The sequence below is a fragment of the Homarus americanus genome, unplaced genomic scaffold, assembly GCF_018991925.1.
Source record: "Homarus americanus isolate GMGI-L3 unplaced genomic scaffold, GMGI_Hamer_2.0 scaffold56333, whole genome shotgun sequence".
NCBI lineage: Eukaryota > Metazoa > Arthropoda > Malacostraca > Decapoda > Nephropidae > Homarus > Homarus americanus.
Window position 1 is genome coordinate 11754831 of NW_024734940.1, and position 18280 is coordinate 11773110.

The 18280-nt window shown below is 40.0% G+C and overlaps 1 protein-coding gene across 2 annotated transcripts in view; it reads left to right on the forward strand.

Annotated features, from left to right (window-relative positions):
• The window catches only part of LOC121870661 (sodium- and chloride-dependent glycine transporter 1-like), an 85770-nt gene that overhangs the window by 59086 nt on the left and 8404 nt on the right, over positions 1–18280 (forward strand). For both annotated transcript variants that reach the window (XM_042372546.1, XM_042372547.1), the window contains exons 2-11: positions 802–952; positions 6035–6166; positions 6550–6693; positions 6844–7000; positions 8920–9052; positions 10529–10663; positions 11315–11418; positions 13111–13235; positions 14778–14961; positions 15670–15805. In XM_042372546.1, coding sequence (XP_042228480.1) covers positions 802–952; positions 6035–6166; positions 6550–6693; positions 6844–7000; positions 8920–9052; positions 10529–10663; positions 11315–11418; positions 13111–13235; positions 14778–14961; positions 15670–15805 — 1401 coding nt within the window. The remainder of the gene's footprint in view (positions 1–801; positions 953–6034; positions 6167–6549; positions 6694–6843; positions 7001–8919; positions 9053–10528; positions 10664–11314; positions 11419–13110; positions 13236–14777; positions 14962–15669; positions 15806–18280) is intronic.

Here is an 18280-nt window from a genome sequence, read left to right on the forward strand (position 1 = left end):
CACACGTAGCTCAGTGCAATAATCCATCCATGTTCAGATCAAAGGACAAGACACAATTGAACATTTATGAACTGATATTACCAAGACGAATCGCTGAGTTGTCGAGTTAAAGAAGTGGTGATCTGGGTGATGAAGAGCGCAATAAACACACCACGTGATCCAGACGACGAGGCGTTGGTCCTTGAATATTAAAAGCTTCGCCGAAATTCCTTCTGATTCATACTTGAAGAGTTGGGTGGAGGGGGAGCGGTGTTGTCATGGTAACGGGGCCTCACGTGACTGCAAATCCTGGAGTGTGCGCAGCGACACCCCTCAACTATACCAGCCAGCGAAGTTCATCTCCACCCTCCTTAGATAGATAGCAATTTATTCAGTCCATTTGTCCTACAAGTCCCACTCTACTGCACTGTGCATTAACAACGTGGGCAGAACAACGCTGGTAAAACAGTCAGTTAACCAAGGGCGTCGTCCAAGTAAACTGTTGAAGGGTTATTTCCACCGGGGCCTTTACTACCCTGTATCATTATCTGCCTCGTCCTCCCCACCCGGCTGATGCCATGATTGATATTTCTGTATGATCTGCTTTCTCATGACCTACACACACGTTATTATTCAACACTGGTTTACTGTCCACCACTACAGATCACTAGTGTTTGATTTGTCTTACTTGGGATGCACAAATGTATCTAAAATGAATGCCGAAATATACTATAGTACACATACTTTACATTAGAGAATATTTATGTATGTTTAAATGTTGGTAAATTATGTGTAAGAAATTAATGATGTGTTGGTGTGCAGGACTGTGAGGCCGTGGAGGTGAGGGAACCTGCCGACCACGCTCGACAGAAGTGGAGTCGCCCCATCGAGTTCATCCTCTCGTCCCTCAGCTACGCCGTTGGTCTCGGCAACATATGGCGCTTCCCCTACCTCTGCTACAGAAATGGTGGCGGTAAGTACCTCTGATGCAATACTGACAGCGGCAAGTACTCCTGCTTGGAGAATGGCGGCAGGAAGAACATCGGTATCTATAGGCTGTGCTGTACTCCTCATCCACACAAGACAAGATTTATAACTGTGACGGATAAGTACAGTACAGAACCTACAGCTTGATGGAGTAGACACAGACCACGGTTTGTCGGACTCTCAAAGGTCCCTTATAATCTGAGGTAAAGTCTGTATTCCTTAGACCCTGATTACAGGTATATAAGACGTAACAATTTACCTAACTTGCTGTTGTCATAGGAAATATTAATGTTACCGGGATATCGAACATAGCATTTCGCTTGACAGATCTTTGGGATACATTGACACTATGCGTCTTCTAAACACACAAACACACACACGTTCCAAAAACATATCATACTAACTTTGAGTCTATGAACTGCTGCTTAAGATGGATATTGGAGGCAAGTTTGTCTGTTATTGACGAGGCATTAAAAGTTTGTAATAACATGTACCGTATACAGTATCTGCCTCCGTTTGTACCGTATACAGTATCTGCCCCCGTTTGTACCGTATACAGTATCTGCCCCCGTTTGTACCGTATACAGTATCTGCCTCCGTTTGTACAGTATACAGTATCTGCCCCGTTTGTACTACAGCCCCGTTTGTACAGTATACAGTATCTGCCCCCGTTTGTACAGTATACAGTATCTGCCCCCGTTTGTACCGTATACAGTATCTGCCTCCGTTTGTACAGTATACAGTATCTGCCCCCGTTTGTACAGTATACAGTATCTGCCCCCGTTTGTACCGTATACAGTATCTGCCCCCGTTTGTACAGTATACAGTATCTGCCTCCGTTTGTACAGTATACAGTATCTGCCCCCCACTGTTCTGTTTATACAGTATACTGTACCCGTTTGTTGTACCGTATACAGTGCAGTATCTGCCCCCGTTTGTACCGTATATGCACTGTTTGTACCGTATACAGTATCTGCCCCCGTACGCAGTATCTGCCCCCGTTATACAGTATCTGCCCCCAGTATACAGTATCTGCCCCGTTTGTACCGTATACAGTATCTGCCCCCGTTTGTACGTATACAGTATCTGCCCCGTTTGTACCGTATAGTATCTGCCCCGTTGTACCGTGTATCTGCCCCCGTTTGTACCGTATACAGTATCTGCCCCCGTTTGTACCGTATGCTGTATCTGCCCCTGTTTGTAGTATACAGTATCTCCCCCGTTTGTACCGGTATACAGTAGTGTTACGTTTGTACGTATACAGTATCTGCCCCGTTTGTACCGTATACAGTATCTGCCCCCGTTTGTACCGTATACAGTATTGTCCTGTTTGTACAGTACAGTATCTGCCCCGTTTGTACCGTATACAGTATCTGCCCTGCCCCCACGTTTGTACCGTATACAGTATCTGCCCCGTTTGTACCGTATGTATCTACAGTATCCCCGTTTGTACAGTATACAGTATCTGCCCCCGTTTGTACCGTATACAGTATCTGCCCCGTTTGTACCGTATACAGTATCTGCCCCCGTTTGTACAGTATACAGTATCTGCCCCCGTTTGTACAGTATACAGTATCTGCCCCGTTTGTCTGGCAACACCCTCGTTGATATACTGTAGGTGGAGGAGTGGGGTATAATATTTACAGAGATGAAGGAACTTTGACAACGTCAACTTTTAGTGTACAAACTACCACAGTCGAAGTAAGATACTTAGCCCAAGAGCCTTGAACCAGTGTTGTCATACATCCACCACAAGATGTGCTGCCTTGTAAGGTAATGTAAGATACCTCACCAAAGATATTGATTGTGTGACGTCAGCAAGAACTGGGTCATCTATCTGTCCTCCCTCACTGCCAGGCGTGAGGCACAGTGTTGTGTTGATCAGGTGGTCACATTACCACTTTCTCTTAACTATCTCCCGCTTTCCAGTGTCCATTATCTACTTTATGTACCGCCATATCGTATCAGACATGGCATTAACCTGTGACACGTAACTAATGTGTTGCATTATGCCTAAAAAAAAAAGATTATATATACAATATATATTGTGCCTGTCTGTCTGTGTGTGTATTGATGAAAACCAAGGCGGGTTTTTAAGGAGTGGTTGTTGTTAGGCACAAAATAGCTAGGCTAGGCAGATCAGGAGAGTTGCCATTCGCGTTTGTATTGATCGCTCCACAGACTGGGCTACACCGTCCTCACTTACCAGAACATTTTGCAAAAGAACCAGAATGTAACTGTTAACATTTTAGCGAATTCAGTATGAACAGAATAACATCGCCTGGGTAGTTCAGTTCACAAACATTTGCACTGAAAAAGCCTGGAATTCATACTTAAGTTAACAAGTAGTTATTATACACGTGTAAGTGCGTAGTTTTCCACTACAGGGTATTTGGGTTTGTGAACTCTTCAAAGATGGAAGGAGAGGAGGAGGAGGCAGCTGGTGGTACCGTGTGGGTCCATTGGGGCCAGGACAAAAGCCCCCCTAGGACAACAGCCCCCTGTTTTTATGTTAAAGAGAGGGTCATTAGAAATATTAAAAATATATAGATTTAAATATGAAATTATTACAATTTAATTAATTAGAATATTATAGTTCATTCTGTATTTACTGAGGTGACCCTCGGGCCCAGTGAGGTCACTGAATGTCAGGGGAGTAATTACCCCAGTAGACCAAACACGTCATTGCAGATTTAATGAACATTCCTTGTATACTTCTTTATAACTATAACAGAATTCCCGAAGGTTAGGTTAGAGAAGTGTTCATAAACTGTACAAAAATAAAATAATTATTTTAAAAATTCTTATATTATTTCTCCTGGGGGACTTTTGTCCTAAGGGGCTTTTGTCTTTGGGGACTTTTGTCCTACACTCGGGTCCATCAGGGGAAAGAAAGCGGAGGAACAGTGAAGGCGTATAAAGCTGCCAGCACGTCAGCACTCAGCAGTATTAAAGCTGCCAGCACGTCAGCACTCAGCAGTATTAAAGCTGCCAGCACGTCAGCACTCAGCAGTATTAAAGCTGCCAGCACGTCAGCACTCAGCAGTATTAAAGCTGCCAGCACGTCAGCACTCAGCAGTATTAAAGCTGTCAGCACTCAGCAGTATTCATAGTGAATGTGCTAACTAAACACACCATTGGCGGCGTCAATTACGTCCAATAATTTGAACCTTAAGAGAATTAAGAGCAACCAGTAATTGGTATATGAGCTACATCATCGCGGGCTGGTAAAACTTTTTCATCAGTAAGGATTGCTTCATTAAACAGCTAATAGATAAACATATATCATTATTGTGTTAACTTTAGCTGCGTTTAGTCTGCTTAATTCTCACCTTTTTCCGATCTGATTAATAGACGTACATGACACTTGAGGGATGTTATTTCAAATAAGGTTTAATGCACCCGGCAACCATTCTTGTTATCCCTTGTTATATACAACTCTCTATGGATTGACGGTCATCTTTCCCTCTGCGGGGTTCGTGACCGGTATTGAATGGCATTTCCAGTTCCAGGAATTCCACAGCATAGAATCTTCCATCACAGCCACCAGACCACCACTGCTCAGGCCTTAGAAGTTGTCAATTACTGTGTAGAAATCTTTCAATACTATAACCCTGATATTTTTGTGTGGAAACTGACAAATGTTTCCTCAAAACACCTACAGTACAGTACCTCTTGGTCTGTCAGAGCTTGTCCACTCATCTTTCGAAAGTTGACACCTTTAGAGATGTGACCATTATTCAGAGAAAGTTACATACGTACATAATATTTATCTTTTTTTTTTTTTGCCACGGCTCAGTTTGTGCACGTTTAGTGATGGAGTGTGGGGGTCGAGGCTTCAACAGGGAATGTTAACAAAATACTTTAGTTGGCCACACACACACCATTGGAAGTAAGGTTCTTGGTTTATCGTTGGTTAAATCGACTTTCTGTTGCATGTGCAGCATACTGCAGTCTCTGTACACTGTAAACCACCTTGAACATCTATGACGATTTCTCTGAATTAATAGCTATCAATCTATATCACCTTCACTCACGCTAGAAGCATTTTGGAATCCCTTTAATTGAAAACTAACTCACAAATCTACGCCGACTTAAGCAAACCTAACTTCTCTTACCATTTTTTTTCTCTCCCTCTCTTTCCCTGTAGTAGTGTGTTCTTAGGTCGGGGACGCCATGGTGAAGTGTTCCCCGACCCGGCAGGTCAGGATGACCAGCACTGGGCCCCGCCACCTGGGGAAACATTATCTGCGTCACAATATGTCATTATAAGGTTCTCGGAAATACATACTGTACATGACCTTTTGTTCTCCCTTTATGGCTGCCTATGTTTAATCGGAATTATAGTGAAGGTGCACCATTACTGACTGTTGTTTCACTCAAGAGTTCCAGAGGTTGATCATTACCCGACTGTGTAAGACCGCGTCTTGTTATTATAACTAGTGCACGTCTCTGTCTTGTGTGGTGAGTGTGTTTTTGGTTTTGTTAGTTTGTTGACCTCGGGTAAACCATCAGTTCGTCACGGGGTCCGGACAAAACCCCTTGAGTTAGGTTAGGTTAGGTTTGTTTAAGGGGGTTTTGTCCTGGGGTTTTTTTTTCCTGGTGGGGGGGGGGCTGTCCTACACACGTAATAAAATCACATTGTGTTTGTGCTCTGAATATTAAGGTCACTTCAGTGAGATTGTGATGCTAATAATTTGACCATATTGTAATTCCCTGCACGTGACCATTGACGAAAGATTCAACTCGTCTAGTTTATATTGAAATGACAATTATCTGTGGATCTGGTAACCTTCTCATTCGTGCACATACCGGCAAGATTCTTGTATGTTATCAAGAAATCCTGAATAACAGGAGGTCCAGATGAAAGTTTTGAAGAGCAGCTATTTTTTGAGTCTGTAAAGTGGAAACTTAGATATTAATGACTTATACTGTAAATGCACCTACAGTATTCATTTGAGCAATATACTATACCAGGATTAATTTTACCATCAAAAGTTTTCAAAACATGTAACAGTTATGATAGTTGTGAGTGTATAGTGTTATTAATGTTGTTGTTGTGTTTCAGGGGCCTTCCTGATCCCATACACCATCATGTTGTTGGTGTGTGGGTTGCCTCTCATGTTCTTCGAGTTATGTCTGGGTCAGTTTGGACGTGAGGGCCCCATCACTGTGTGGAAAATATGTCCTCTCTTTACTGGTAAGTTAACACACACACGCACGTTTCTACCTACGGGTATTATTTTCAAAGTATGTTTAAGGAAAAGTTGCTTATTATCTTGTAATTTTTGTCTTATAAAGCAGGTTGGAAACTACCGGTACTAGAAACATTATAATTAAGTCATAAATAACCTTTCTTGTATTAGGTGAAGTAAGACTTGTTGGATCAGCTGATAATTAGCCCTCCCACCTTATTTCACCTGAAGATTAACCACCCTAATGGTACCTTGGGGATTAGATTAAGTTAGTTTGGGCATTAAGTTATGTTATAATCATCTGGTAAAATAAGGTGATAAAATTCGTCAAGAGGTAAAGGGCATGAAAGGAAAATATGAATTAATGTTTATTATTTTCCTCCTTCAGGTATTGGTTACGCTATGTTCATGATCAGCTTCTACATCGGGTGCTACTATAACGTGGTGCTGTCATGGGCCATCTACTACATCTACTCTTCCTTCACTCATACCTTGCCGTGGACTTCCTGTGAGAATGACTGGAGCTCTGAATGTAAGTTACGGAAACTGTTAATACTTGTTGTTTAAAATATATGTTACAGGAACTGTTAGTAATTATGTAAAATATATGTACTGTACTGTAATGGGAATTGTTATTAATGCTTGAGAATATAAGTTTCAGTATTCCTCTCACTTTCCATAGTCTGCAAACAGTACAGTTCACGTAATTGTACGCTCAGCGGTGGACTGATGAACTTGACTGGGACGTGTATCTACCCCAACATGACCACTGATGAAGAATGGCAGTCACTGAACAAGTCTGTCAGCTTCCTCAAGAGCCCTGCTGATGAGTACTTCCAGTAAGGACAATCTCTACCTGTTGTTTATAAGAGAAAACCATATTTGACATTATGAAAACTCCTGTTATTATTATTATTACTACAGTAAACCCTTGATAACTCGGCACATATGGGGCTCTGGCCTTGCTGAGTTATCCCAAATTCTGACTTATCAACCCCCCAACTTCTACAGAAATACAACAATAAAAAATTATCGACCTATTTATGTGTACATGAAATTACTAAATGTAAAAAAAGTAACACCAGCACTGCACGCAAAGAATGAAGCATTGTACAGTAGTAGGTGACACAGAGGCATGGTAGTTGACACAGAGGCATGGTAGGTGACAGAAGTAGGGTAGGTGACAGAGGTAGGGTAGGTGACACAGAGGCAGGGTAGGTGATGCAGGTGGCCAGATATGCTGAGATTTTCCCATATAATTTTATATATCCCACAGGGTTCTGTTCTTTCACCTTCTCGCTTCCTTCTTTTTATCAATGATTTACTTCACACTACAACTAATTCTATCCTTTCTTACACTGTTGATTCTACTCTTCACTCTTCTTCACCTTTTCCCCTTCCCCCTAATTCTCAAACTAGATTGTTTCTAGAGCTGATAACATTACATATATCAATGCGGATCTGTGCAGCATCTCCAAATGGAGAGGTAGAAACTTGGTTAAATTCATTAGTAATAAAACTCCGTACAGTATTTACCAATTTCCCTTTCCAAATTAGGTAATCTCCCATCAAACACATTTCAGGACACAATCATTCTGCCAAATTTTAAAATAGATATGCTAAGTCTCACCATTTCCTCTTAATATGTCATGGAAGCCACACATCCTCAACATTGCTAAAGCTGCCTCCCGAAAGCTGGGAATGCTGTACAGATGCCGTAGCTACTTCACTCCTGGGCAGTTGCTTCAAGTATATAAGGGATTCATTTGTCCTAACTTGGAGTACTGCTCTCATATCTGTGGTGGCTCTTCTTTTGTCCAACTGTTAGATAGGGTGGAATCAAAGGCATTTCATCTTATTAACTCTCCTCCTTTAGTTGATAATCTTTCTTCCCTTTCTCTTCACAATGTTGCTTCACTCTCTCTTTTACAGGTGCTCTTAACACTCCTCTTGCCCGCAGTGCCCACCGTTTCTCTGTGGATGTCAATCACACAAGAATAACCCATTATAGTACATTCTTCTTTCCTCACACAGCCAAACTGTGGAATGCTCTGCCTTCTTCTGTGTTTCCATACTATTACAATGTCTCACTTTAAAAAGCTGGTTTTCCGGCATCTTCGTGGTGTAGATTAATATAATCTTTCTTTTTTTCTATTTTTAATTTCTTTTTACTCTTATAATTCGCCCCCCAAGCCCCGTTGTGGGTCAATGACCTGTGCCCGGGTGGGCTATTCACCACAAAAAAAATCCTGAATTCTACTAATACATTCTGAGTCCATATCCATGCCAAGTTATTGAGGGTTTACTGTATTTCTAATCTGATTAAATATTCAACAATACAGTACCAAACCAAACTAACTTTACAGAGTACAGTACGTACTGTACTGTACTGTACATTGTTTTTCCTTTTAAAGTACTGTATTACCGATAAGGTAGAGAAGGGTAAAATATGATTTTGAGATTGGAATATTTATTTTCATTGTCATTTCTCATGTAACTTGTCTCTCCAATGGTTTGAAAAGTCTGTCTGTCCCTTACAACCTATATGAAATTTTGATAGATATTTTTCTTTAGTATTTTTTAATGTGAACTTCATAAATGACAAGTACCTGTACAATATACTTATTATTCTACATTCTTTTTGATATTTTGGCAAAGGTCCACAGAGTAAGCATTCGACTGAGTGGCAAAGAGTGTTATACTGTAATTGTAGTATTGCACAGTATTGATGAGTGCATGATACATGTTGTCCCCTCAGTAACCACGTGCTGGACATCTCTGACGGTCTTCATGACATTGGAGGCTTTCAGGGAAATATCGTCCTCTCTCTGCTCATTGCCTGGATCATCGTGTACCTGGTGCTCATCAAGGGAGTCGAAACTTTTGGCAAGGTAAGAGGTGCCACCTTAACTTATTTTACTTATTACTTTTATCCTCTTTACCATTGATCGGCCTGTTAGCCGCTTGGGCGATCGGTTACATCTCTGTTACACACTGTTGGCAAGTACTGGGCATGCACCGGCTCTTGAATGTACCTGAACCTGCTCCAGTGCTTATCCAGTCTGGTCTTGAAAGAGCTCACACTCGGTGCCATCACAACACTCTCTGGCAGGTTGTTCCAGGAATTCACAACCCTCACTCCGAAAAAGTTACCCCTCACAGTTTTCTGGACTTGCGACTTCTTTAACTTTGATCTGTGTCCCCTTGTGGGATGAGCGTCCACCAGCTCCAGGTAAGGACACTCGACTGAGTAGTGCCCTTTGAGATGCTTGTACACCTCAATTAGATCTCTCCTTGCCCGTCTGTAGTATAAGCTAGGCAAATTCAGGTGCTCCAATCTCTCAGGGTAGCTGAGGTGGACATTTCCAAGCAACTGACAGTCCCTGGCATATCTCGGGGACCAGGCGGGGAAACACTTCACTCTTGAAGATCGTTATGAGGGATGGACCATCTAGACATCTGAACGACCTTATAATAATTTAGTAGCCTGATTTACCTTCTTCTCGCAATGGCCCGAGAACTTCAGTTCATTGTCAACGTACACACCTAGGTCCTTTTCACATTCCATCTCATTTAATGCAGTCTCCCCGTCCCATTGAGACATATGATATGGCTCCTTACTGTTGGTACATTCCAGGTGCATCCTCTTACACTTTGTGACATTGAATCCATAGACATTTCTTTGACCATTCTTGAAGCTCTCAGAGATCTTATACAGCTCTTTACAGTTCGCTTGGTTGTTAATTTCCCGAAATAGCTTGGCATCATCTGCAAACTTTTGTATGGAGGAATGCACAGCTTCAGGCATGTCATTTATGAAGCAAACAAACAGCAGTGTGCCCAATACACTACCCTGTGGTACCCCGCTTATGACGGGTACAGATGATGATTTCATGCCATTAACGCTATCTGTGTGGGGGAGGGGGTCTCTGTGCTGAATAAATCATCTGGTGTCCCCATAGAGAGGGGTTAAGGTCTTGACCACAGGTAATGTTGTTTATCATTTCATCTACTTCTATTATTTCTACTCATACGGCTACTGTTTACAATATCTACAGGTACAATTAACAATTGCCACCCAATAGTGCATAACAGACCATTCAGCTGTGAAAAGGATAAAGTAGAGTAAAGCACTACAGTTCTGCCACAAGGGTGATTGAATGACAGCAAATGGAAGCAGAATGGGTGTATGTGTGTACAGTAAGAACTCTGTAACTCAGTGCATATTATTTACCCTTGAACTGTGAACTAAAGAAGTTTTACAATAGATGTTTGGATTTAGAGTAAAGTGAACATTACTACAAAATTATTGTATTAGTATTATCTAATCATATGATGCAATACTGACACAGATTCACTTTGTATAGGCTGTTTACTTCACTGCAACATTCCCATACCTGATCCTGATCGTGCTACTGGTGCGAGCTGCCACACTCCCAGGTTACATGGATGGTATTGCCTTCTACCTCACTCCTGACTGGGACAAAGTCTTTAAAGCAAGTGTAAGTAACTATACTGTCCCTCACACCATTCTAATGTGTTGAGGTCATCCCACTGTTAGATTGATAGATATTTATTCTGTAATATGTCGTACAGCTTTACTGTTGGTTTGCCATTTATAAAGATAATTCAGGTATATAGTTCAGTATGTATATAGACACTGCAGGTATGCAAACAATGTACCTGGACAGTGTAAGTATATATAATAAAAATTAATAAACAGTAAGGTTGGGTTAAGTTAGGTTTTGAATGTTTTCTAACTAGAACTAGACCAGAGCTAATTGAACCTTCATTTGTCTCTAATTGTTCACTGACTTTTTCCTTGCATTTAGGTTTAATGTCACCATCCCTACTGTGATCAGAACGCTGCCGTAAATACCAGAAAGTTACATTACCTTAAATGTTTAGGTTTGCTTCTCGACACTTACTATTGCCACATTGTATTACAGTATATGATAAACTCTTCGTGAAATGATTATGTATTTTATCTCATATATTTTGTATGAATGACAGTGAGATCTCTGCATTAGTGTTGCAGAATGATGGAGCCTCTTGATATATTTCTCTGGTTGGATGTTTGTTCATATTAAGTTGCCTCCAGCCAGTAACACTGCCCCAGTCATCACATACATCTTGTTTGATCCCGTCGCCAGGTGTGGGGTGATGCAGCCATCCAGATCTTCTTCAGTTTGTCACCGTGTTGGGGCGGTCTTATTACCCTTGCGTCTTACAACAATTTCAACAACAACTGCTATAGGTAAGTTCTCATAATAACCTCTCTCTTTATTATCTTTAACTCACTTAGACATTACATTTTGTACCGGGTGAAACAGTGGAGCATGTTCTGTTACTTCAACTGAAGTGTTGTGTATGTTATTTTAAGATTTGTGTTTTCCTGACCATGTGGAGCAGTTCATTTTAATTTTAGTAAATTAATCCTTCTATTGCAAATGTGCCATCAATGGGACAGACAGCCATTGTATCAAAAGTGCTGCACTGAGAGTACTGTACACTTGAATTTTAAACCATTCACATAGAATGGGTTAAATGGCAAGTCATATACAGTACTGTAAGTATTTTGATCTTCAACTTCTTGGAATTGCTTATCGTTGGCTAAAAATGCTGAACTTTGACAAATTCATTGTTTTGCAAGTCTACCTGGACAATTTCTGTGGTCAGCTATTATTATTATTATTATTATTATTATTATTATTATTATTATTATTATTATTATTATTATTATTATTACTATTATTATTATTATTATTATTATTATTATTATTATTAAATAAAAAGTACACTACAGTAGCCTGTTTGAGACTTGTTCATCATGAAAGTTAGGATGTCACTCACTGTAGGACGATAAACTTCATCATCATTCACCATATTGACTTAAGTGTTGTCTTATATGTTGAAGTACACAGTGTAACTAATTATCAAACACCATAAATGAATAGTTAAGTATATAATAATAAATAGACGATCACACTAACAATCGTTCAAGTGTTTCACAGTAAACTATTCAACATGAAGCTTTTGTTATCACTTTGGCCTATGTGTAGAAGTTTTGGGGGTTCTGGATAACTGTTCAAGCCTTGCATGGAAAATATCATGTTAAGATAATGGAATAGTCATACTGTATTTACATATTTAATATTCCTAATAGTCTACTGTACTGTATTCATTATCCAGATTATAAAAACTTTCCCTGTGATTAAACCTGCAAGAGAAGGTTGGGCATTTATCTTTGAAAAAAGATGTTAACATTGCGTGGAAGTAACTAAGCACTGTACAGGTAACAGTTAACAGCGTCACTGAGTGTGTTATACTTCTCACTGAGATAGGTCAATTATTTTCATAGTTGGATGGAAACTTTTTACTTCAGCTTTTCAGTTCAACAACTTTTATTATAGATAAAGAAAAAATCCTTCCTTTTTATGCTGTACTTATATGCAATAATATTTAATTCCCAATTATATTAGTCATTGGACCAACAAAGGTTCACAAGTTTACTCTCACTTGATGGGTCTAAGTTTAGCTCCAGATAATATTGGTTCCGTATATCTTAGAAGGACTGTCCCAGCAGTGTTGTGTAGTCAATAACAAAGTGACCAAGACTTGGATGAAGATGAATATTCTTAACAAAACAGCTTGATAGAATGTTAATAACTTGTCCTATTTAAGGGGCATAAAATATTTATATAGTATAATCATCATATTTTCTCACAAATGGTTGAGCCCCTTAGGAACAATAATATAAATTACAGTACAGAATACAGTACTGTATTATAAAGGCAAAATATCTTAAATTTAATGAAGCATCGTTATTTACCTAAATTGTGTAGCTGTACTGTATATGTTTTGTGTAGCTATACTGTATATGTTTTGTGTAGCTATACTGTATATGTTTTGTGTACCTATACTGTATATGTTTTGTGTTCCTTTACAGAGATGCCATCGTGGTGTCCCTGGGTAACTGCCTCACCAGCTTCTTCTCTGGATTCGTGATCTTTGGCATCATTGGCTTTATGGCTCACGAACTGGGCTTGCCCGTTGACAAGGTGGCAGCAGAGGGTATGTAGCTCCTACGCCCACAATGGCATTTCCTTCTCAATCTTCTTCAGGGTTAGCATTTCCTATAGGTAACTTGGTTTAATAATCTTTCATAAAGTGATCTGAATCAGCCCTGGAACACCTCTCAGTTGTCAAGTTGTCACTAAATATTCCCAATTGGGTTTTTTGAGGCTTAAATAGGTTTTATTCAGTGGGCATAAAATGGAGGTTGACACTAAAAATAATTTGTCTTCCTTCAATTTACCCAACTGACTGAACACCCCCAGCCTCCTTTAATGTCATTAACTGATATTCAGACATTTTTTATAAAGGTTCTATTCCTTTGAGACTGATCGTTGTATTTCTTGAACTTTTTTTTTAACATAAGAGACATTTTTCCCGTCGTATTACTGATACTGGCGTCAAGGTGTTGATTTTCTATTACTATAATACCAAACACTCAGTCTCTTGTTTACCTCATAGGAACACTGGCTCACACGTCCATGCTTTAACTCAATAAAATTATCGGAAAAAGTTCTAGAATATTGATCCACTTCAGGGATATATTCTTCTTTATTTTTTATTTCACTTTTGTTTCTACAGTAAAATTAATAATCAAATAAGAACAAAGTATCACATATATGGCAGATGCTGTATTATACTGACATGTGAGCCAGCCATCTAAATCACAGTCTCCATAGTGTAGATGGTACAGTAAGTCAAGGACCAAAATACTTCATTTACTTTTGGTTCATATGTTTTCAATGCATCAGATTTACAAGCAAAAAAAAAAGAAAAGTATTAATTTTTTACAACAATTTTTTTTGAAGACAATCTTTCAAAAGTTAGAGCCATCCATATACTATATCAGTGCAGTGTCTGTCCATCACACCCACCACTTGTAGATCCAAACTTAATCCTCAATTTTAATTCCATTGCCAGAAACCAGAAGACATTTATTAAATTCCTCATGTCATGTTGTAAGTAGCCCCATGTTCCAACCACACAAACTCCTCCACCGAGGCTGAATAAACTGGTACGTATCTGTAACTAACATTATAGACTAATGCGATGACGGTCATTGGTGCCACTAACTGCAGGTAAGCTACAGGTAATATTGTACATCACTCAAGGACAATACAAGAAACAAGGGTGTCACCATTAGCTTGGTGTGTATTGGTAAATGTTGCTATTTTATATTTGTCACATTCTTGGCAACTGTCTTCTTCACAACGTTTGGTGGTTACTATAAGTGGCTTCCTGTTACACTCTTCATGTTGGTTACAGAGAGGAGACATGCTACTGTTGTAACGTGCTTGTTAGGTAAGCATACGGTAGAAGGTAACGTGTAGTGTGTAGATCACTGTTTCGTGGCCCGCTTAAGGACACCGGTATCTCGTGTGCCCTCACGCATCCTTGTGTCTATCACCGGTGTGCCTTACCATTGGTCCCTTGGCGAGTTGGCTTGGACACTCTCTGTGGGCGCGTCACCTCACCATCACCAGTAGGGTAGCATACCTCCACGAAAAGTTCTGATGTGGAGTCGTTTTATGCACGTTCTAGGAGCGGGCCTGGCGTTCGTGGCTTACCCCGAGGCCGTGGCCCGCCTACCTCTGTCGCCGGTGTGGTCCATGTTGTTCTTCGCCATGTTGCTGACTCTGGGTCTTGGCACGCAGTTTACTATCCTAACCACCATCATCACCACCATTACTGATGACTTCCCAGCCCTGCGCGGCAAGAACTTCAAGTGAGTCTACCCGCCAACACCTCACCGGCAACATGCTCCCCAACCATGTATATATTAACAGTATTGTGGGGTGAACTCACATATGGTATGTGATTATCCGTGTGACTAACCTTCATTCATGGCAGGGTATCAGTCATCCTCTGGAGCACTTGGCTAGAAAGCCATTATGATATTAATATTTTATATGATAATTTCTTCCCCCTGCACAAGCATCAAATATGCAACAACTGCAGGTGACCAGAAATGTTGGCACGGACTTTACTGCTTCATAAATTATTTGTGAATGCTTGTTATGGCAGTGGATACCAACAGTCATTGGCATGATATGCCCCAGCCTGGCACTGGCAGCCAGTTGTCCTAACCGATGACTCTCCAATGGCTCCTTGGTAAACACTGTCACAGCTTGCTCAGAATATTAATCATGACCTTCTACTCAGGGAAAAAATACCATACCAAAAGTTGTCTGCCCTCTTGATGGAGTGTGTTGAACACTGAACTGTGCCATAACTCTGCTCTGCCATTTCATTGTTTTGTATTATAATATTTACTTGTGGTGAACCTTTGTATTATAAGTGTTAATATTTTTATCATTAGCAAAACTTAACTGTGTTTTTGTGGTTAAATATGAGTTTTATTTGTTGATAATGATAAGCTTTGGGGGCTTGTGCTGCCTCATGTTCAGAGCTGACCTACTGCCTTGTACCACAGGTGGGTCCTCCTAGTTGCCTGTGGCGCCATGTACTGTGTGGGGCTCTCTATGGCAACCAAGGGTGGAATGTACGTCCTGCAGATGATGGACTCTTACTCTTCCACGTTCTCGGCTCTCATGGTCGGCATGGCCGAGGTGAGACCATCCACGACAGCAGTTATTACCTTTTTGTTTCCAAGAGAATAAATTTATTTTTGTCATGAGAGTAAATTAGCCTTTTATTTCCAATAGAACAATTAACTGTTTTATATGAGAATAAGATATTGGTCTTATTTCCAAGAGAATAAATTGACATTCTCTTACAGTAATAATACATTAGATATCTATCATGATGGTTTGAGTTGAGCAGCTTGTGTACAGTGCTGCAGGGTGAGTACAGTAATACCTGAACCCTTCTTAAGTATGTCAATACTGTATTCCTGTCTCAGTCTTTTCTCGGGTTCACTCTGTATCGCTTCCTCCTCACCTCGGGAATAATTCACTCAGTGTCACAATTCCATTTGTATTCTCTTAACTCCCTTTGGTTATTACAGTATTCAGAGTGCCCATCTGATGTCCTCCTCCTAACCTCACATCCACTCTATTAAAGATCTTTTCCAGCTGTTAGTGTTATGGTTCTATCTATTACTAGTACTGTACAGTACAGTGGTCCCTCCATTAACGAGCACAGTCGGTTCCACAGAATCACTCGTTAACTGAATATTATTTTAATGGGATGTTGGGTAATTGGTTCCAGCTCACAGAAAAAGTACATACAAAGTACTGTATACCGGTAATAGAATTAACAAAACATTAAATATAAACCAAATACAGTATTGTACTGTACAGTATACTGTACAATAATAAATAAAAAACAATAGAATATTTTAACACTTTGAGTTGTATATGTAGGATGTTGTTGGTTGAGTTGAAGGGTGGAGGAGGAGGAAGATGAATAATTGTAGACACAGTCGATGACATGCCATATTCTTTACAGTGCAGTGGTTCTAATGCCTTGTCCTAATTCTTAATAATTTCTTGTTTCGCTTGAATTGAAATCGCCTTCCGAGATTTCTTCTGACCCGTGCTTGGTAATTTCACCGAATAAAATTTTAAGTTCACAACAATTTATTTAACTAATTCCAGATTTTTTTATTTAAACCAACACTTCACTGTATATTATCAATATGTTAACTAAATTTCAGAATGACCAATGATTTTAATATAAAAAATGCAAAAATATTTACTGAACTATGAACATATGTAAACATAGAACCGATTACACTATTGGCAGACTAGCCGATCAGCTGATGCACGCACCAAAAGGTGTTTCACGTAAGGCTGTCGTTAATAGAATTTGTACTCATTAATAGAACTGAAAGTCCTTACGGGAGGTAACTCATTAACTGAAATCTCGTAGATTGAAGCGCTCATTAATGGAGGGACCATTGTACTGTAAAGTATACACAGTACAGGGGGTCCCCGACTTACGAAAGCCCGCTCATACGAACCAATGAGGTTAAACTTTGAATTTATAGTACAGTGAACCCTCACTTTACGAGGTTAATTCAACCCACGGCGGCCCGCGTAAAGTGAGAAACGCTTAAAGTGAACAACATAACATATGGGATTAATTGAAATAGAGACCGGGCCAACCCCCAAACTCCACTTTTTCAGACACAATACCTACGTTGTAGTAAAAATAACTTCTTAATTTTATGATGGTATGCACACACAATTAATAATTAAGAGAAATATCAATAATATTAGGTTTTTTAACACTTACATTAGTAGAAAAGATGGCTGGGCACACGGGGATGGGGGGGTTGGTTCCGAGGCAGAGGGCAGATTATTGGCCCTCACCTGTGTCACTTGTATCAATTGTATCACTATCCACCACAGAGGCTTGCAGGGCCTCTTTGTCAAACCCCTCAAAGTCCATATAAGTCCATATCCTCACTATCACTGACTTGGGCGGGTGAAGAACTCGGTAATGTTTTGATGACTGGGCGACCTTGTGCGCACCCTGCTCGCTCCGCTCTCCGCGTAAAAGGGTACACACACCGCGGAAAGTGAGCATTCCGGTTTCGGCAGGGTACCGCGTAAAAGTGGAAACGCGTAAAGTGGGACTGCGTAAAGCGAGGGTTGACTGTATTTTATTTACCTGATGACTTATTTTTTTACTTTCATTTACTGTATTTTGTCATTCTATTTCTTCTTTTCTCTTAAATTAAATGATATTAGATGTATATAAGGACTTAGGGTATGATATAGTGGGGTTTTAAACATTGTTCTGTAAGTACAGTATGCACATAGCATGTGTTTCGACTAACTTACAGTACAGTACTATGGGTAAAAGCCAATGATATGGTCGAGTCTCAAAATAAGACCATTCACAATTGCAGCTTTTATGGATCATCTGAAGATAAGCCCCAAGTGTTCGCCTGAAGTTTTGTAACCCAGCTAAACCAGCCCAAACTTTAACCATCCCAAACTGTCTGTTGGGGGCAGGGGGCTTATCTTCATGTCATCTATAAAACTAAACTTGTGAATGAACTTATTTGTGGTCTCAAAAATGTTTTCTAAATGTATTGAATTATTTCAAGGGACATTAATTACTACTAGCAATTA